The 21,731-nt window shown below is 40.0% G+C and overlaps 2 protein-coding genes across 5 annotated transcripts in view; both read left to right on the forward strand.

Moving 5' to 3' along the window:
* The first annotated feature begins 281 nt into the window (after positions 1 to 281).
* On the forward strand, positions 282 to 6,221 carry as3mt (arsenite methyltransferase). The gene is made up of 11 exons (XM_004538962.4): positions 282 to 418; positions 746 to 794; positions 1,684 to 1,811; positions 1,891 to 2,041; positions 2,322 to 2,458; positions 2,549 to 2,618; positions 2,736 to 2,817; positions 2,895 to 3,026; positions 3,688 to 3,827; positions 3,914 to 4,036; positions 4,881 to 6,221. Exons 1-11 carry the CDS (start codon positions 402 to 404, stop codon positions 4,986 to 4,988), a joined length of 1,137 nt encoding a protein of 378 aa, XP_004539019.3. The 5' UTR covers positions 282 to 401; the 3' UTR covers positions 4,989 to 6,221.
* A 699-nt stretch (positions 6,222 to 6,920) lies between these two features.
* cnnm2b (cyclin and CBS domain divalent metal cation transport mediator 2b) overlaps positions 6,921 to 21,731 on the forward strand; it is a 60,431-nt gene continuing 45,620 nt past the window's right edge. For 2 of the 4 annotated variants that reach the window (XM_004538961.5, XM_076885156.1), the window contains exon 1: positions 6,921 to 8,582. In XM_004538961.5, the coding sequence (XP_004539018.3) occupies positions 7,097 to 8,582 (1,486 nt within the window). In that variant the 5' untranslated portion in view covers positions 6,921 to 7,096. The remainder of the gene's footprint in view (positions 8,583 to 21,731) is intronic. The other 2 variants (XM_004538959.5, XM_004538960.5) reach the window with 1 other exon arrangement.

Raw genomic sequence — 21,731 nt, forward strand, 5'->3', positions numbered from 1 at the left:
AACTGATAAACCGTCACTGACCACATATGGAAGGCACCTTACCATTTAACAAGAAGGCAACATTATAATATAGTATAATATTATTATATTCTGTAACTCCTAGTTTTAATTATTTATCTATTATTATTGAGCTGAATGATTGGTGGGAGTGTCCCATGCTTCCTCTTGGAAATCCCCATGAAATCGATAGCCTTGTTTCTATTAAATCAAATCAAATGCATTGAATTAATACAGCAACAATGTGAAATGCTGTCACATTGTTGCTGTTATGTTAGGCAGTGAGGCAAGTAGAGGGCGCGCTGGTAAAACAGGAAGTGAAACGCACAATGTTCGTTCAAAGTAAGGAAACTTGACAGCACACTGAGATTTTCCTTTACTTGGGAAGCGAACGTAATGTAACCATGGACCATGGAAAGAGGTAAAAACAGCCTAATCCTTGTGCATTGTCCAATTTCAAGCTGCAGCTGTTCTAAATTCAGCGAGTGACGTGTGTCAGGTTGAACCTTCACCTTTAATGTTGTTATGATACGTACACGGTTATTTTAAAGAAACAATAGTCATAAAGTGTCAAGTTAAAGACTAAAATAACTTGTGATCTTGTAATGTGACCTTACTTGTAACTAAAGCTACATCAGTTTAAGTCAGCAGAGAACTAGCAGTGACTTGGCGTAGGCTAACTTACTGACGTGTATTTGGAGGGCTAATCTGTAACTCATGTTTTCTTTTTTCTTTTCTTTTTTTAAAGTACGTGTCCAAAGGGATTCTCTGATAGCACGATTCACGTGGATGTGAAGGTAAAATAACACCAGTCGGTAGTGGGACTGCTCATGACAGAGTGTTGTTAGCCTATTTTCAGTATTTATGTAACTGTTAAAACAGATCTGGCCCCTGATGAGTAAATGATCTGTTTGTACAGATCATCTGTCATTTAAAAATAAACACATGTTAGCCGTAGTTGTGCTCATTAAGGTGTCTGTCCAGCAGTTTTGTTCCATTGCTTGTATGGTCAGTTTCCAATGCAGCCTCAGAGTCAGACAGTATCAGAATCACAATTTGTATTGACATTATAGCAATGAAACATTAAACAGGGAAATTGAGGTGCAATTACCTCAGTGCAAAAGAAGAATAGAAATTAGTGTATATATACCTATCTATATATCTGTGTGTGTGTGTGTGTGTGTGTGTGTGTGTGTATATATATATATATATATATATATATATATATATATATAATTTTTTTTTTTTTAATATATACACACACACACACACACACACACACACACAATCGTTTCCATATTGTGCTTCTTCCCGTTTGCTGGTGTTAGCTTAAATACCAAGGGTAACTACAGTTGTAAACATGAGATCATGCTGTAACAATGTAAACATTGTATATGTAAGTTGTATTGAATCTGGTTGTCCGTAATTTAGCAGTCTTCAGCATGTTGATGGCTGAGGGATAAAAGCTTAACAGACTAAGCTCCTTAGTCTATTATGTCTTTATGGCTCTGAAACGTCTGCCTGAAGGTAGATGTTCAAACAGTGCATCATCATGGTGAGATGGGTCCCAAAGGATTTTATTTATGTTGCTGAGACAACGGGAGCAAACAAACTGTTTATTTATAAATAAATAGTCTGCTTCATAATGAGGAGCTACTGTTACCAAGATTTCTTTTGTCAAAAAAGGATTATTATGGCAAGAGGCTGAAGAAAACCTCAGACCTAAAGACCAATGCCTGTGTGGCTCCAGTCCAGCCCACCCCTGACTTCATTCGCCAGGCACTGAAGAAAGTACACCCTGAAATCACTGCTAGGTTAGTGGGTTGCTGACCTCTCTGTTCTTCTAGTCACACTTCAAAATCAGTGAACCTGATATGTTTTTGTCTCCCACAGGTACTATGGCTGTGGTTTGGTTGTGCCAGAATGCTTAGAGGGCTGCAGGATACTAGACTTGGGCAGCGGAAGTGGGAGGGACTGCTATATGTTGAGTCAGCTTGTGGGTGAGAAGGGACATGTCACTGGTATTGACATGACTGATGGCCAGGTATTGAACATCCGTATCGCTGCATTGGCCTTATGATTAATCGGTGCATCCTAGCTGATGGCTAAATGATACTGAATTGAACTCAGAATATCTCCAAAACTCTATTTAAGGCTGTTAAAATCTTCTAAGTGAAGATTTTTCAACTTCTTAATTTGTAAAGACAAAACTCTGTTCTGTATGCATGCATGCCTTAAATACAACCAAAAAGTTTTGGACTTATTGAGTGATACTGATAAATTCTGATAAATACCTTTTTTTTTTTTTCCTTTTTAAATTCCAGCTCGAGTTGGCCAGGACCTATGTGGACCATCATATGAAAGAGTTTGGCTACAAGAAGCCAAATATAAATTTTGTCCAAGGCTACATCGAAGCCTTGACCGAGGCAGGTCTGGAAAATGACTCGTTTGATGTAATTATGTAAGGTGTCTTACTAATCCTTTTTTGTGTGCAGTTTAACAATATATAATCATAGAATAACAGTTTTGAACATCTTCTGCTTTTGCTTAGCTCCAACTGTGTGGTGAATCTTTCTCCAGACAAGAGGCTGGTACTGACTGAAGCTTACAAAGTACTTAAGGTACGCTGCTTCTCATTTTTTAAATATTGTTATTAAATCTTCAATCATAAAACTATGAGAGCAAAGCTAAGCAAATATTTACACATTTACATACACTTTCTCATTTTTCCTCATTAGGATGGTGGTGAGCTGTACTTCAGTGACATTTACAGCAATGGAAGACTAACAGAGGAAATTAAAAATCACAAAGTGTTATGGGGTGCGTCTAATTAATATTCTACTGCCATAAATTGACAAGCACCCACCAGAATATCATAGTCTGTTTTATCTTTGCAGGTGAGTGCCTTGCTGGAGCACTCTGCTGGAAGGATCTCCTACAATTGGCTGAAAAAGTGGGCTTCAGCCCCCCACGGCTGGTTACGGCCAGTGTCATCACTGTTGACAACAAGGAACTGCAGGACATTCTTGGTTTGACAGCTTTTTTACTTGCTTGACTTTTGCATTATTTGCTTGATACAGAATTACACTCAACAGCCACTTTGTTAGGTACATCTGTTCAGCTGCTTTTTAATGCAAATATCTAGTCAGTAAATCACATGACTGCAGCTCGGTGCGCATAGGCATGTCGACATGGTCATGATGACCTGCTGAAGTTCAGACCGAGCATCAGAATGGGGGGGGGGATTTAGGTAACTTTGAATGTGGCGTGGTTGTTAGTGCCAGATAAGCTGGTATGATTATTTCAGAAATTGATGATCTACTGGGATTTTCCCACACAGCCATCTTTGGAGTTTACAGAGCTCTGGAAAAGAGTAAATATCCAGTGACATTCATGTCAGTTGTACATACAGGCACAATCGACATGAATGATGCTATCAGAGAATCCTTTTGCACAAGTTCTTAAAGAAGAACATTTTATAGATTAACCCTACAAATAAACATTACTAAGTTAGCTTGCACTATTATGTCACTGCTGGTTTTCTCCTAACCTATATTTATGTAGCTACAGTTACAACTAATGTAACATTACAAGATTCCAAGTTATTTTACATTTTGAGAGCTGCTAACCTTCTTGCATGACCTGAAATTTATTAATTTTTTTAATTTCAATCTTGTGTGTTTAATACAGGTGACTTCAAGTTTCTTTCTGCCACATACCGCTTGTTTAAGGTCCCCAAGGGGAACACCAAGAACTGCAAAGTCATATATAATGGTGGCATTACAGGGGCAGAGGATAGTTTCCAGTTTGACTGTCAGTACACCTTCATGGTCTGTATATTCTGAATTAGAATATACATCAGCCTTCTACTCGCTTAAACTGTGCAAATGATTTCAGATTTGGATGTATTTTTTAGGCCAATGAAGTTGTGGAGGTGGATGGAGAGGTGGCCAACATACTGACACATTCCAGATTTGCAGAGGACTTTACTTTCCAGCCACTGGGGGGCCCCACTGGGCCCTGTGGAGTCAAACCTAAGGTCAGTGTTGTGTTTAAATTCTTGGATGTCTCTTTTACACATTAGGGGTCAGTATGTTTCTGGTATCAATTTGTGTGACACGCCCAGAGGGCAGAGCGCCTCTGTCAAACTGCGCTCACAAACACACATGCATGTGCTTCTGCATGCTGTACATTCTTGGACATTCACGTACCGCTCAAACATACATACACACATGCACAAGCACAAGGTCAAGCAGCTGTCTTGGACTCATAACCAGACTGTGGAGTCATGCTGGGGAACCTTGAACAAGAAGGAATGTTCTACACTCAGCTAATAGAATACCATTTCATCAGGGCTTGCAATCATTTTATGCACATACACCTCTAACAGCACCGCTTTACATTTTTTTAAAAATGAGTTCTCTAACTTGTTAGCCGCTCATTAAAGATTTTTTTTTCTCTTCTGATATGAGAAATAGAAGTAAATTAAAATGGTAAAGGCTTATCAAAATCCACCTCATTATTAACAGTTTGGACAGTGTGAAGTCTCGTCTGGAAGAGTTTTCTGTAATCACTACAGCAGTGTGCTGATAATAGTAATAAAAAAAGCCTTTGGTCTTATTCATGGAAAGAACAGCTGCTTTGAAATTGTGACTTAATGAACAACCAGTAACTGATAAAGGAAGCACAGGGCCATAACAAGACTCTGTGTAGAGGAGCCGGTGTTCTGTTATAATGTACCGTAATAGTACCTGGATTCACTTCTTCAATTTTGTGACCTTGCTTACAGTGATTTGGGATGAAACACAAATGTTACATGATACATTCTTGTAACTGGGTGCTTGTTCTTTTAATGCTTCTGCTTGGCTGAATTATTCATACAGGCTGGCATTGAGGACCCTTTTGAGCTGGCCCTGAAGTTGGGTGTGCAAGGCCCTGCATCAGCCACTGGGGGATGCTGCAGCACACAGTCTGCTGGCTGCTGCAAATGATGGTGGGAAGAGCACAAAGAAACAGGCTCAGCTTCCTGCCTACCAATAATGTCTACATGTTTGGTGAACTTCCATGAGTATTAATTAATTCATTTTAATTAAACATAATCATGTTCCTCATATATGACCTCACAACTTCATTACATCGATAAACAATAAACACCTTGTGGGTAGATCATAATTTAATAGATACTGGTTGCTCAAACAACTTCACCCACCCAGTGTATAATGGAGACATCTCAGCTGGTCAAGTTTTAGTTTCACTTTGGAACACCCTGCATTGCAATTACACAAAGCCACCATTTGCTTCACATACTGAATGACTATGTGAAGGACTACAAGTGTATGGCCTGCAGAGAAATGAGTTCTGCTGATGACTTTAAAATGTTTTATTGTGTAATCAAAGTGTTTGTATTTGAAGTTGCTTCAAGTGCATATGAGCCAATTTAAGGAGCCAGCATATGATTTAGGACCATAAGGAAAAGAAATCTCACATCAAATAATTTTAGTTTGTCTTATCAGAGTGAGGTGGTTGTTAAATTGTACCAACTATTTTTTAAATTAAGGTTAGGGTGGTTTATTTTGCTATAATGTCAAAGAAAATAGTTAAAATTGAAGAGATCTGCTCCCTGCTTCTAGTTTTCAGCGGTACTATCCATTGGTTTTGACTGAACTGTTGTTGAATCAAGGGTGATTAGAAGCCACATAACATTTTTGAAGTCTGACACTGGTCCACAGGCCACATGTTGAGTACCTAGGCTATAAATTATCTTGCGCAAACAAGATAACAATATCACTTTGAGGGATTTAAGGGTTCTGCAAGTGCTCCCAGTTAATATTTTATGAAAGGATTAAATATGGTAACAATTCATTAACATAATTATATTGTATAGATAAAAGGAAAACTTTAGTAAGGTAAAATAAAAATGCAACAAATTTAAAACCTTTTAACAACCATGAGCAGTATTAAGAAGAGCAACTTCTTCATTTGTGCCTCATTTTGTCATATGCCTGCTTAGTCTAATTATTTTTTTACCCATAAAACTGACATTGTTTATTCACACAATACTTTTTACTTCCCTTAAAACCTGTGTTTTAGTAAATCAGTGCTTAATTGTTTTGCAGGCTGGCTTTAAGATATGCTTCAACAAAAGTGTACAAATTATTTCTCATTATTGTGATGGTTATGTGTTATTTCTGATAAAACACAATAAATATTAATTAATGAAATGACTCTTCTATTTTCATCTTTGCTCCTATGATGTAGTGCATTATTTCTAAAGGTACAAATGCACATTTGTATTTGGGAAAAGCTTTGGTTAAGGGGACCAGTTCAAGACATGGTGGTCAGGATCTCTCACTTTAGTTTCATTTTAAGTTTAAAGGGGGAAAAGATAAATAGTCTAATAAGAGATAATTGTATTAAAGAAATTGTTTTTTGTATTACACATCTCAATGACGTATATGTATATGTGTTTAATGGTTTTGACAACTTTAACCTCTTCAAGTTAGTCAGTCTAAGAACATATTACTGTCCACTGTAATACCTGTCATTAAAATGAGACATGATATAGATAGTGCTTCGGAGTTTCAGCATGCAGTATGATGCAATGCGATAGGAGGAAAACAAATTAACATGTCCCAACCTTTGATAGTCTATATAGATAAAACATGTTGTAGTATTTATTTTAGTTAACCTTTAATCTTTGCACGTGCCTTTTTTAAACATTTAGACCGGGTATTGTGGTTGTCTTTTCTAGCATGATATGTTTTAAGAAGTCACGAGTAAAGTCCTATCTGTCTCCTAACATGAGGTGCACTTGTTTTGGAATTTGATTCGTCAAGGAGGCTGCGGACGCCCCGCCTCCCGGCCAGCGGAACCTCCCGATTGGTAGTCGCCGTCGCCTGTATCGGGGACACCAGGGGAGGCACGAGTTGGCCCGTAAGCCTGCGCTCGCGAGTCATCAGTGTCGGACACGTAGTGGGAACGAGCAGGTCCCGATGCACAAGTCACGGCAACCCTGGGCGGAGATGAAGGCGGACTCCGACTGGCTCTGATTTTTAAAAGCCCTTTTCATTCAGGAGGTTGGTTGCCAGTTGTTATCAATATGGCAGAACCGTTATCCCAAGCACCCACCGCTGCAAAAATGGCGTCACTTAACCGGGTCCGAGCTTTGGCGATGATTTTCTTAACTGTCACTGGTTGCTGTGTCACCCCGACAAGTGGCAAGGAAGGGTCCGAGGAGACCGTCATCATAGGGCTCCGACTGGAGGACACGGACGACATTTCCTTCATGGATAAGGGCTACCTGCGGGTGAGTGAGCGCTCTCGGGTAAAATTAAGAGTGTACGGGCAGAACATCAACAACGAGACCTGGTCCAAAATTGCTTTCACGGAACATGAGCGGAGCCGGGTGATTGGGAGCATTGACAGCTCCTCGGGGGATAACCAGAGCCAGGAGGACTCGTCCGGCTTGCACCCCTGTGGTTTTAGGACTTCGGATATAATGATATTGCCCTACATCATCCTGAATCGAAAGACATCCGGTATAGTTGAAATTGAGGTCAAACCTTTGCGAAAGACGGAGAGGAGTAAAACGTATTACCTTTGCATCGCCACCTCGACACCAGCCGTGGCCGGGATGCACGACCCGCGGACGGAGAACACCTGGATCTACCACGATGGGGATGACACCAAAGTGATAGTGGTGGAGGAGAAAAAGTTTCTGCTGCCTTTCTGGCTCCAGGTCATCTTCATCTCCATGTTGCTTTGCCTGTCCGGTATGTTCAGCGGGCTGAACCTGGGGCTCATGGCTCTGGACCCCATGGAACTCCAGATAGTGCAGAACTGCGGCACAGAAAGGGAGAAGAATTACGCCAAAAAAATAGAGCCGGTCAGGAGCCAAGGGAATTATTTGCTATGCTCTCTTCTGCTCGGGAACGTGTTAGTGAACACCACGCTAACCATCTTGCTGGATGATATCGCCGGTTCGGGCTTGATTGCTGTTGTCATGTCCACCATCGGTATAGTCATTTTTGGGGAAATTGTGCCACAGGCCATCTGCTCCAGGCACGGCCTCGCTGTGGGAGCCAACACCATATTCCTCACCAAGTTCTTCATGCTGCTTACCTTCCCTGCGTCCTACCCAGTCAGTAAGCTGCTGGACTACCTGCTCGGACAGGAGATAGGAACCGTGTACAACAGAGAGAAGCTTCTGGAGATGCTGCGCGTCACGGACCCCTACAACGATCTGGTGAAAGAGGAGCTGAACATCATCCAGGGCGCGCTGGAGCTCAGGACTAAGACTGTAGAGGACGTGATGACGCCGCTGAGGGATTGCTTCATGATTCCTGGGGATGCAACGCTGGACTTCAATACCATGTCCGAGATAATGAAGAGCGGCTACACGCGCATCCCCGTTTTCGAGGGCGAGAGGTCCAATATAGTGGATCTGCTCTTGGTCAAGGACCTGGCCTTCGTGGACCCGGATGATTGCACTCCGCTCAAAACCATCACAAAGTTTTACAGCCACCCGTTGCATTTTGTGTTCAATGACACCAAGCTTGACGCAATGCTGGAGGAGTTTAAAAAAGGTAAGAGAGTTTTGCAACAACCTTTGACACCTGGAATGTGTTAAAGGTTGATGTCTGTTCTAGGCAGGTCTTTCACATGACCACTCTCTTTGTTGGATAAGGCAAGGTAGATACATGAGTTATGTAATCGTTTATGATGCAAGGAGTCACTGAGTGCATGTGGTGTATCTATAGGTCAAATGTCTAAAATCAGATATTGAGCAATAAAAAGAAGGAAGAGGAATTCCTCAATAATTTCTTGTACTGAAGGAAAAAGAGATGAGGGAGGTAGCAGCAAAGGTTCTTTCCCCCTCAGACAACACTGAATCTGCCACAGGTGTAGATGCCACATCTTCACAGGTCACTTCCTGTAAAGTGGAGAAGCAGGTGTCCTTATCATTCTCCATCACTTCCATTAAGTGTTAATGTTCACACTCTCTCTCTCTCCTCCTGCTTTTCCTCCTCATGCCTTGCCCTCCTCCTATTCAACCCTTTTCACACTTTCCCATTCCTTTCATCTCTTGCTCTCTCTCATTTGTAAATGCATTAGGACATGTGGGAATAGTGCAACAGCAGCACTGAGGTTATCAGGTGGGGGCATCTTGTTTGAGAACCTGCTTAAATCCCTGTCTGCCTCTCATGCGCTTGCTTCAGAGTGATGGTGGCGATAACTCTTTTTTTGTCCAATCCTGGAATGCAGTCGTGTGGATAATGAATAACAACCTCTAACACCCTCAAGCCCCCCGTGTGCTGTGTGTATTTGTATGCGCATGGTGTTTGAGAAAGATGTTTACCTCACCCACGGTTTATCTGATGTTTTGCATAGCCAACCCCCTCACTGTTGTTGCTTCTGACTAAGTTATTCCTGGAAAGGGTTTGTAGATTTGGTGCTGGACTGGACTGATGCATATACAGACACACCTGTCAGCAGCTGATTTATGAACTCTTAAAACTAGGGGGAAAAAACATGACTGTTGTGCGCTTATTAGAATATTCGCTTCACTTTAAGAGGATTAATTGGGAGGAAAAACAGAACAAATCAGCGAGCTCCATTACCAGAAATTAGGTGTAGTTCCTCTGCCAAATTAGCATTACATAATATACTATTTGGGGAGGGGGGTGTTTGTTTATTTATTTTCATTACAGCTGACTAGTCACAGACATGCACCAGTTTTCTGAGTCAACAGAGAAAGTTCACCATCCTGTTATTTTATCAGAATACTAAGATCAGCAAATGTTTGCAATTTCTTTTTATTATTACATATCTCTGTTGTGATTGTAGTAGACATCTGATGACTAAGATTTTGTGTGTTACAACCATTTAGTGAATATTTGAATGTTTGTGTTTACTTGTGTTCCTGTGTGTGTGTGTGTGTGTGTGTGTGTGTGTGTGTGTGTGTGCTACACAATGGCGCTGAATCCACAAGTCACTTCATTGATAAGTAATATTGCAGAACATTAACTGGGAACTGTTTTGGTGGAGATATCATCTGAATTTCAGGAGTGGGAACACTCCTACCTTCACGCCCCCTCCGGCCTCAGCCTATAAAAGCCCCCCTCCTCCAATACCTGCTGTTCTCATTTTCACGCCCCACCCTTCCCCCTCATTTTTCCCTCTCTTCTCCTCTTCTCCTCTTCTCCTCTCTTCCTTTCCTTCATTCATTTCTCGTTAGTACATGGGGATCTGCCCGGCCCGAGAGCCGTCGCCAGTCCCCTTCGAGGCCTTCCCCAAACCGCAGCACCAGTCACACTTCCTCATCCCTCATCGCCCATCGTTACCGAGGATGTGGTCCCTGCTAGTGAAAAGAAAATAATTGGGTTGTTGATTCCTTAGTCACCATATTTCAGTGACACAGAAACTTGTGTGAAGTTTTTATTTTTGTAAGGTAGCAACATTTTAGAATAAAATAGAATAATCCTTTAATTGTCCCACAAGGGGAAATTTGGTTGTAACAGCAGCCAAAAAGACACATATACAAACAAACAGTACACAGGACACAGAACAGAAACATACACAATTTTTCTTACATATTTACTTTTACATTTTCTTCTTAAGGAAGGAAAATGTGCCTTGCTCTGATGGAGATTTAGTAATTAATAATTACACTCCTGCACAATTTGTTTCGACAAAAAAACAATAAACTAAGACAAACCGTTTTCTACTCTTTTTAATTCGATGCATATTTTTCTATCTATCCACTTTCTTAACTCCTTATCCAGTTCAGGGCCATGCTAGCCTGGAGCTTATCCCAACTGTCATAGGATAAGAGGTGGGGTACAACCTTGACTGGTCACCCATCTATCACAGAGAGAAAAGGACAGCCGCTTATGCTTCCAGGCAATTTAGAATCACTAATTAGCCTAATGAGAATGGAGCGATCCCACACAGGCGCAGGGACAACATCCACATACCAAACAAATAAAGATGCCAGGCAGCTGACAGTCTCAAATCCAGGGCCCTTTTGCTATGAGGCGATATTCATAACCACTGCACCACTGTTCCACTCGTGCTTAGTTTGCTTTAGAGTCATTCCTCAGTTTGTGCACAAGCTGCAGATGTGGTCGGAGTTTAAAACATCTGCATGCACCTCATTAAATATCCCGGGGCATCGGTTCATGTTCCGTTCTCAGCATCCAAACACTTGCTACATACCTAACACTGAGTTTATGTTTAAATAAAAGCTGCTGCCTAAGCAGCCGTGACATACTTTGGTTTGAAATACTTAAAAAGAGACAATTAATAAAATAATGTGAAGTTTTTCTCTGTAGAAGTATTTTGCCCGTTAGCAGAGAGAGTGTCTTGTTGCATAATGATGCTTTAAATAATTCAGCTCCATTCATCTCAGATATGTTTGTAAATGGGTAACCGGGTGTATCTGTTTGCAGTAGTTAGTTGCAATTTGTGAATTCTGTTCACATACTCCCACTAAAAGACGCATACATTAAGTTTTCGCATCATTACACCTGCATACTTAATCATAAACACTCAGCTCTGGAGGGTATAGCGTCTGTGCTGCTGGCAGTGCACCAGAGGGGAATTCAAGGGAGGCAAGTCATAAGCAACTGCTGTGGGGAGGCCTGCGGGGTCAAAGTTTCCCGTCAATCTGGCTCTGTTCACAGCACACACTCAGTTCAAAGTGCTTTGTATTGTAAGTCATTGTTAATTAATTTGATGCCGCTTGCGGAGCTGCATAGTCGTTTGGAGTCGGTTACAAAAAAAAAAAGAAACAGTCCCAAAACATGCTGCTCACGGTAGAGACTGTGTTAGAGCATCGGATCAGAACTTTTTTCATAAGTTGGTTCCTCTTCACAGTTGTGGATTTGTAAGAGAGGATTTCAGACTGTGCAGCATTACATAATTCACCGTGATGCTGATTCTACTCTTTGTTAAGGTTTAAAAAGATTCTCAGAAGTGCTCATTTTACTTGAAATATAGAGAAGCCACCATAATCAACGTGCCCCTGCTTATGTTTTACCCAGCTCCATCGAGGTCCTAGGTCAAGGGTTACAGTGAGATTCATACAGGAGGTGTTTAATGCAGGCAGACACACTTCTGGAAACTTCTGACCCTTCATTAATTGCTCTCCATCTGCGACTGCAACAATTACTGTCATCTGGGGGTTTCTTGTCAAGCTGCAGCTTTACCCGTTAATGAGTGGGTCAGTGAGTGCCTTTTGGGACAAAACCAAGTAGCTGGGGCAAAAACAGGAATTTAGCTGCCCTTCTGGCTTCCAGTTATGTGCGATATTCCTGAAAGTGCAAGTTAGTCACCCCTTCACATACAGTGTTCCAAGCTTTTTGAGAGGAGGAATGGATTTACCGTAGGCATGAGAGCTCAAATCAGGTTGCACACATGTTCCTCTACACCACTCTGCTTTCTGATTCTGGGGAAGCCGGGCCACTCGTGCAGCATCAGATGCACGGGCACTTAGAGTCAGTTTATCTTATCTCCTATTTTCAAATCGCGTGTGTGATTGATGCGGTTATTCTCCTGCGTGCTGGTGATAAATATGTTATTTCACGTGCATACTGTTTAGTCATGCCTACAAGCTATTATGCCACATTCTTCTTTCAAAGCACAGCACTCATCTGCAAACCTTTTCTGCTGTTAAATGAAAAGTTCATTCCACCGTGGTCTTTTCAATTCAACCACTGTTTCCTAGCCCAGACTGCACTGTATTCTTCACTATTTTAGAGTAAAAGTCCCCAGTGTAAAAGAACCTACATGAGAACTGGCACGACTTGAACTAGTTCCCTAATTGCTGCAATATAGGCCAATCTATGCTTAATTCAGATTCAGCAGCCTTGCAGGCTCTTTGCTTAGGACTTTGTCTTAAAGTGAAACTCATTTTTTCTCTTTTGGGCCTTGTTGAAATACTGACAGCAGTTTGTGTGTGTTGCGTTTTTTTAATGTTTTTATTCTTTCTGGGGGGTTGTGTGGAGCATGTCATAGCAAATGTCTAAAAAGCGTGATGGATTGTTTGCCTGGTAACCCTCGGTTTTTAACGCTGCATCAAGTGTTGGGATTAAATGACATCATGTTGGTAAGAACACTTAATGTTTCCTGATGAGGGACACCCCTTTGAACTCAGCGTGACTTCTTCTGCCAGCCGCTCACTTTATCAGAACTAATTACCTCGAATCAAAGGTTGTCTGCATTTCACTATACTTGGTATTACAGAAGACGGCATCGGCTGCAGATTTTCTCTCGAGTGGAATGTAATATCATTTAAAAAAAAAACAACACTCTGCATTTATTTATTATTTAAACACTTATCTTTTTATAATCATATCACTTGTGATTTCTGCTTATTTGTTCAGGCACCTGTCTGCATGGTTTATAAGAACAAAAATGATTCACTTGTAAACATATTCCTCTGTTTCTGCAGCCCTTTTAGGAGGTCTTTGAGAAAGAAGCCAGAAAACCTCTGTTGTAGTAACCTGTTGTTTGGTAACTTCTTGTCTGTGACTCAGTTTAAAGGCCCACACAAGTTGTTAATGCGTGTTTTAGCCCGTTTACTAAAAGCGATGAATAACTCACTGCCGCCAGATTTTCTGGCTCTGGGCGTAGTTTTGGAGAAGCCTGTTGAAAGCGCATTATGTAATCCGTCACGATGAAATTTTCATTGCTTTTCTTTGTATTAAGACAACACCTGACAAAGGATTTTTCTAGTTCACTAGTTGCCGTTAATTCATGCGGTTAGTTCACTTATTGTTGCTGATTGAACCAGACAAGTCATTTATTAACTTAATCATTTGGGAATACCAGAAAATTGTTTGAGTTTTTGAGAAAGTAGAGTTTATATATAGTAAGCACAGTACTACATTATGGAGAATTATTTAATAACTACCCTTTAAAGGCCACGTGCTGACAACAGCTGAAAAAGCATTGGTAATCTTCATGTGTTGAGGTAACCAGCATGATTATCTAATGTGAGAGAGACTGACCAGGCCCACTGAAATCTTACATGTATATACTTACATGTTTTACATGATAAGCTGTCTTTGAGGTTAATGAATAAAGTGCAAAAGTACTCACATCATCTTTTCAGGGATATCATTTATGGTCTCAAAATGATCACAGACTTGAATAAAGAGTTGATGTAAAGAAAAATGTCTATCTGTGGCTGATCTGTGGTCATATGAGCTGGTATACTGTACTGCTTAAAGCCTTGATTATACCAAGTTGTGGACATAGACATGGACAGCTGGAGACACCATGGCTGAGTAGCTATTCCTATTATACTTATAATACTTATCCTATTATACTTACTTAAAGGTGTGCATGCATAACAGTTGATGGCTTAGATAAGACACACAAAAAACCAGACAGGGATTCGGACATCTGCACAGATCCTAGCGCAGACTGTCCAGTGAGGAAATTATTGTCTGTCATATCCCAACAGACCCTAACAGACTTGAGTGTGTTACATTAACACATTCTGAACTATTGTGGAACAGATCCTCTCCCTTAATTCCACATTGTGTTCACCAGCAATTTGCGCAGATCATATGCTTTCAGGTGCTGGAAAAACATTTTTTAAAAATGGTAAACAATGGCATTAAGACTCCTTACTGAAAAAAGCTGAGGATGGAAATGCTGTAGAAAGAACAGAACTAGAAAGCATTCACTAGAAAGTACTTTGTGTATATATGTACAATGGAGTGCAGAGATGCAGAACTGGATGATACGAGAAGAGAAGCTACGTGTGAGTAAATGCATCCACCATCTCATGGATTACTGGCCACCTGGCAGACAGGTCACAGTATGTGAGACTGAGCGGTGCTCTGTCTGATTTGTCGATGTGTACTAAAGCAGCTGTGCAGAAAGGTCTCTGTCCTGTCTCCATTGCTGTTCACATTGTACACCTGCAGTTCATGGCAGATATAGAGATGCTGTAACAGTTCTGTAGTTGTTGGATGTTTATGTGGCAGAAGGAGGAGGGCAAAGAACTAGTTGATGATTTTTGTGTAACTGTCTGGAAGGAACTGTCTGCTTCTTAATGTGAATAAGACCAGAAAGATGGTTATTGACTTCAGAAGGAAGAGAATGGCTTCATGACCTGTGTCTATCATGGGACAGGATACTGACGTAGTACAGATGTATAAGTACCTGGGCTGAACTGGAGGCTATATACTAAAAGGGAATGAGCAGACTTTAGTTCCTAAGGAAGCTGAGAGCCTTCAATCTGTCAATCAAAACAAAGGTGATTTTTTTTTTTTATCAGTTAATTGTGGTGAGCACGGTGGACTTTGCTGTGGTTTGCTGGGAAATCATCATCAGGTGGTGACACCAACAGAACAAACTGATTAGTAAGGCCGGCTCTATTACTGGCTGCAAATTGGAACTTGTGGAGCTGGTGTAGCGAGGAGGTCACTGTTATCCATCATGGATAATCCTGACCACCCTCTGCACCACTTAAACTCTGTAATACACTATATTTGTCTGGCAGAGAGGCATGTCCCATATATTATTATCATTATTATAGATCCCCTTCCTGTGTTTTTGTCAGTGCCCCTGTCTCTAAATAATGTATCAAAGCAAGTCTGACTACATCTTCCCCTACCCTTCTCTGATAAATCAACCCAACACTCGTCTCCATCTGCTCCACCATGCCTATTTAAACTCATCCACCGTCACTACCTCTCCTAATCGCATCCTCACTATTATATCGGTCTCCCTCTCATTCAAACTTGTGTATTCTGACTTTCATTCCTCTTCTCTCCACCTTTGCAGACTCTCTTCCGCCTGCTCCCTACTCCAACTATAGATCGCAGTGTTGTCTGCAAACATCATAATCTACAAAGTTTTTTTCCTGACGTCATCTATAAATCTCTTCATCACCATTGCAAACAAGAAGGGGCCCAGAGCCGATCTTTGATGTAATGCTACTCCGCCTTTCACTCGAACCCATCTGTCACTCCTACTGCACACCTCACCACTCTCTTGCTGTCCTCATACATGTCCTGCTCCACACTCACGTACTTCTCAGCCGCTCCTGACTTCCTTATGCAGTACCACAGTTCCTCTCTTGGCACGCTGTGATAGAGCAGGGCGATATGGCCAAAAATATTTATCACGATATATATTTGAAAATTTGCGATAACGATATAACCGACGATATAATTGATGCGAGACAAAATACAACTCCACAACATTACTAGCGCAAAAAGACAACCTTCCATTTATTTTCACTTAAACAAGAAGCTGGTTTTTATGTACATTAAAGCTTTATAAAAATGTAACAGTGCAAATGCAAATTCCTTGCTGAAAGTTTAACCAAAAGGCATTTCCAGTAGAAATGGGCTGACATATCCTGAGCATAACCATGTATAATATCCACTGAAGTTAAAAAGAGGTGCTTTGCAACATTAAACTGCAGTGTGCAGTACGCATTTTTCGGACCATAAGGTGCACGGGATTATAAGGCACATTAAGCGAAACAAAGCAGTCAGATAAATCAAACTTTATTAAACTCATTCTTCTTGCTTCCTCCACTTCTGTACCATTGATTCATTAATGTTGAATTCTCTGGCAGCTGCTCTATTCCCATGTTGTTGCAGTATATTAATGACTAACCTCGTATTGTGGATGGATTATCTCAGTTGTTCTCCTGACTGAAGTTTGGTCCGTTTACAGCATCCTGCCATGCGATTGCATTTGTCTCTAACCATGAAAAACCTTCACGTTAACTTTTATAAGTGGAAAAGTGTTAGTGTTCGTCCTCCAGCTTCACTGTTTATGTTATGCTAACATAGCTGTGTCGCTAGCGATCACGTAGCACATCATTATATACCAGCTAGCCCAACTTCAGTAACCCTACAAACGTCACTGCTGTTTAGTTTCCTGTCTTCATTTATGTTGGAAGTGATAGCAGAGCTGTACGTTTGATTTTTTTCAGAAATCTCTCAGTCAGAACATGCAATATCATGCTTAGGTAACTAGCGAAACTAGCGAGCTAACTTCCGCTAGCTTCCTGCTAACTTCTAACTCCGTTAAATGTAATAACTTTTGTTTTCATGGATGCCTGGAAGTTAAACTTTATAGTTACACCTGGTAAAGCAGCAATGCTGATCGTTTTATTAAAGATGAAAGAATTTAGACAGTTTTTAACTCTAAGTGATGCTGCAGTGTTGTTTGACCTGAATGTATACGGAGTTTAGGACCCAGATTACTCCCAGCTTTAAGAGCATCTTAGTCCGACAAATACGACAATAACAACGGCCGCTTGCATGTTCTGCAAAAAAATGTGCTTTGTTGTGTATCTGACGGACAAACACCAAACCAGTTCCACATCACGGAAGTTGCACCATTTTTACAAACCAATTCTGGTTCATCTGTTTCACTCAACAATCGGCCATGTGCGTATGAAAACAAAGGCACTGCGCATGCGCGTTTTACTCCCATTCTATCGCGATATTTCATTTTCCTATGTTGCCTAACATTATACCGGTATTACCGTGAACGGTATAATATGGCCCAGCCCTACGCTGTGATATGCTTTCTCTAGATCCACAAAGACACAGTGCTCCTCCTGGCCTCCTCTAATAGCAAACATCACATTTGTTGGCTGAAGAAAAACATTTGATTAAAAACCAAACAAACTGACATTTTCTATTAGCATTGCTTATACTTGCTCGTTGTTTGAGTTTGATTTTTCATAACTGTTTAGGCTCCAGGGTAACACAATTGTGAAAAAGAAATGAAGATGATGTAATGGTTAGTACATTTTGTAATGCAAATTTAAAGACTTTGTAAGTTCATTTTCATAAACTCATTAAATGGATGAAAACCAGCTGTAGCCAAAATCTCACTTATTGTAATTCCCAAGCAGTGAAGTCAAGTTGGTTAGTTACTTGTGACATCCACGAATGCAGAAATGTAGAATTTCTGTCAATTCAGAATAAAAGTTGGTGTGAGACTGTGCAGTAAATGTAATTAATACTGATCGTTCCAAAAAGCTGATGTATTAGCAATTTGTGCTCAAATGTTCAGTTCAATTCAATTTTATATACAGCGCCAAATCACAACAACAGTCACCTAAAGGTGTTTAGCGTTGTTTTTTGTGTCTGTTGTTTGAATTTGTTGTCATTCACCAGTCAACTCTGTAGACATTTGTGTGAAAAATCCGAGCTGGCCATGCTATGACCCGCCAACAATGCCAGGGTACAGAAATTCAGTGATTTTTCTTTTCTTTTTTTTTTTAATCTTTGACATTAATCTACTGCTAGTAAACAAGTCTAAACCCTGTTTGCAAGCTGTAAAAAATTGTTGACGTTGCTCAAGTCTGTTTCTGCTTTATTGCCCAATTTAATTTATTAGACAAGTAATCAAAAACTAAATGCATTTCAATTACAGTAACTACAATAAGCTACATTGATGATGAAGAATAAAAACATTTATTCTTCATCATCAATGAAGAATAAATTCATTACAGGTTAACTAGTAATCTGTAACTTATTACAAAAAAAACAAACTTTTCCCAACAATGAATGGATGCACTGTTGACCTTTGCTGATTTTGATATTGACTGGGTTAAACTCTTGAGTTTGTTGCGTTACAAGACTAGTTTTTGAATTGCCCCACATTCTTCAGATTCTGGTACAACGTGGAGTAGGCTTTTAAGACCCGATTAGTACAACAGTTAAGGAGTGTCAATCTAGCCGCAGTGCATTACCAAAGCCTGTCTGATCTGGCATTATGACTTTTCTTTACATTTATTTTCTTCCTGGAAAATAAATGTAAAGTAGGTTTCCTGGAAGTTTTGCAGATTTTTCGTTGACTGTAATGTATTCTGATGTCAAAATTAAGATTTTGGGTGTGATCCAGTCTCTATTCACGTAGGCTGTGGTATTAAGCAGTACTGCTGGCCTACAACTCCTGCAAACAAACAACTATGTCAGCTTCAGCTTGCTATATTTGGAAGTAGCACCAAAATGCATTAGCCTCCAAATTTGACCTGTGCACAGCCATCCAAAGATATAGTAGAAATGAGACTGCACTACTATCCAAAAGGGGTTAAAACACACAAAAAGGTCTCTGTTGCTTTATAGTTGACATTTTATCAAGGGTTACTTTGAAGAGTAACAAGTGTGGAGATCTGACATGGAAGACTTTTGATATAAACCTCTGTAATCTCACGTCCTTGCTTCTGTATGGCAGATTTATTTGTTTGTGACAATGGGCTTTTTATGAACATCCACAAATATGGTTTTTATCACTGTAGTCACTTGAGAAAAAGTCCCATATTGTACCAAGGAAGTGAGTGGGATAAACCTGAGGCACTTATTGTAGAAAGTATAGTGGTATTACTGTACTACTGTAAGGTCTCTTTCGGTCAGAACACATTGCACAGAAATCCAAACACTGTCATGTATTGTCTCTGGTGTTGGTGCAAACATCTATCTTGAGCACATTTTAAAAACCGCAGTTCTTTTTTCTCGACACTGCAGTGCATCTCACTTCACATCATTTCTACCTAGTAACTTGAGTGCAGACTCATTAGTGACTCATATAACTTCTGGTAGTCTCTGACGATGGCTGCTCCTGAAGGAATGGCTTTTGTAATTTTGTGTTGTTCGTGTAGTTAAGGAGCCGAATCTGCTTCCAGCGCATGTTGCCTAGGATCTGTAGCCATGAAAAAATTTGTTATTATGCAATCCAGAATGCAGCCACCCCCACGTTGCTTTTAATAAGCTGCTTCCCAAAACAGAGCTCATACTGCACCTGCCCGTTATTTCGTTAACAGATTATTTAGACTTTGTAATTGACGTGGCCATGCAGGTATTACTGTAACAGGAGACTGAGGCTGAGAGGTGTATGATGTAACAGAACAGCCTCATGTTTTCATTTATTCTGTTGGCCTGGATTTAACTGTAAGTTACCCGAATGGAAGATGAGATATTTGCACTTACATCCATTTGTACTTAAATTTATTAATTTTGATAGGCCCTTTAATCCTCTTTAAACAAATGTGAAATGATCATCTCCATAGTGCAGATACTCTGATTTACAGCCTCTGTTTTGGGATTGTATAATCTAAGACTTTAGTGGGAGTAGAGAAATGAACTGTTGGCGTTAATCAATATTTTATCTGAATATTGGCATTTGCCAATATTTTTTTTGCTACTAAATGTTCAAAGACTGATGATGATGATGATGATACACCAGAAAGACTTTGTGTTTCTGTCGTCCAAATGGCAGAATATAAAACACATGCATGCAGACACACAGACACAAAAAGGCACCAAATTTAACCAATTTATTGTTATAAGACTAAAGTTTTGCTGTTATTAAATTCCAAGATTTTTAGAAGAAATTCTATTCTAAAGCAAGAAACCACTTAACCAAGACCCTTATCTTGTTGGAAAGACACTTAAAAGATGCTCTTTTTTTGCATTTGATGGCAAAAAGAGCAAAAATCGTCCTTAAGCTGATACTTGAAATGCCACCATTACATATTTAATATAAAGAAAAATCCTTTATGTAGTCGTACGCAAAGTGTCATTCATTTTGTCTCTGCTGAGAGGAACTGTTTGCTCTGACTGTGGTTATGTCTTTAAGATATTATCAGGGTAATTTGGGTGTTGTGCATGATGTCATTGTTATGAAATGACGGGAAATTGCTGCTATTAGTGTCGCCGTATGATGATTAGTAGGAGGAGAAGAGTGATGATGATCACTGTATTGCGGTAATCATTATGTCTTATTAGCAGGGGTTGAAATGTACAAATTTGTAACGCCGCCTCTACGTCAGTCTGTCCCACTGGAAGCTCTAGCAGGCTCTAGAGATGGCGTGCCATAATGAAACATGGAGATAGTGAGACTCCTCTTAATGAGAGCCATTAGCACTGATTAACTGGCATCCTACTGATTCTCTCATGTGGAGAAAAGTGGCGACTAGCTGCTACTACATCCTGGGTATAAATGTACAATGGGCTGATGCACTTAATGTATTAAAGACAAAAGAAGTTGAGGCTATAGAATAGCGCCTGGGACTAATATACAATTATGCTTTATATAATTAGGTTTTTCCAGTGATGCATTAATGTGCAAGCAGCTTTTTAGTGTCATAGTTATTTGATTTAAAATGTATTTTTTAATATACTTCTTATGGAAATGAATGAACAAATTATTGCTTCACATTGCTTGTTTTAAGCCTTATAGTCCAGATGACTTCTGGACTATAAGGCTGTATGGACTATAAGGAAAAATCTTAAGAGCTGTTTTTACTGGGTTTGTTGTTTAAATGTGCTCTCATCTACCTAACAAATCAGTCCCATAGCATGGAAATGTTGTGGTTTTTTGTTTGCTTGTTTGCTCTCCTCTGGCATTAATGTATTGCCCAGTCTAAACATTTATTAGAGAAGTAGTGATCAAATATGAATCAACAAAGGAATCAAAACATCATGAAGGCTGCTAAAGGTGTCAGATAATTGCAATTCACTATATTTAGTTTTTAAAAAAAGATGTTATGTACTTAAGTTTTGTTTTTTTGTGTTTTTATTTAATCTTTAATCACCAGGAAATTCCTTGAGATTAAAATCTTCTCTTCCAGGGAGACTTGGCCAAGAAAACATTGAGTAAAAGTACTTAGTTACATTCCAGCACTGCATTTTTTCTGTACAGAAGACTGTATCTTTTTCTGGTTTGTGTCTAACTTTGACTTG

This window comes from Maylandia zebra, linkage group LG6 (genome assembly GCF_041146795.1).
Source record: "Maylandia zebra isolate NMK-2024a linkage group LG6, Mzebra_GT3a, whole genome shotgun sequence".
Taxonomy (NCBI): Eukaryota; Metazoa; Chordata; class Actinopteri; order Cichliformes; family Cichlidae; genus Maylandia; species Maylandia zebra.

Bases quoted from the DNA above. Each gene is read 5' to 3' on its own strand.
- as3mt (XM_004538962.4), top strand. The intron at 1,812-1,890 runs GTTAGTGGGTTG...TGTCTCCCACAG, and splicing joins CACCCTGAAATCACTGCTAG to GTACTATGGCTGTGGTTTGG. The intron at 2,459-2,548 runs GTAAGGTGTCTT...GCTTTTGCTTAG, and splicing joins GACTCGTTTGATGTAATTAT to CTCCAACTGTGTGGTGAATC.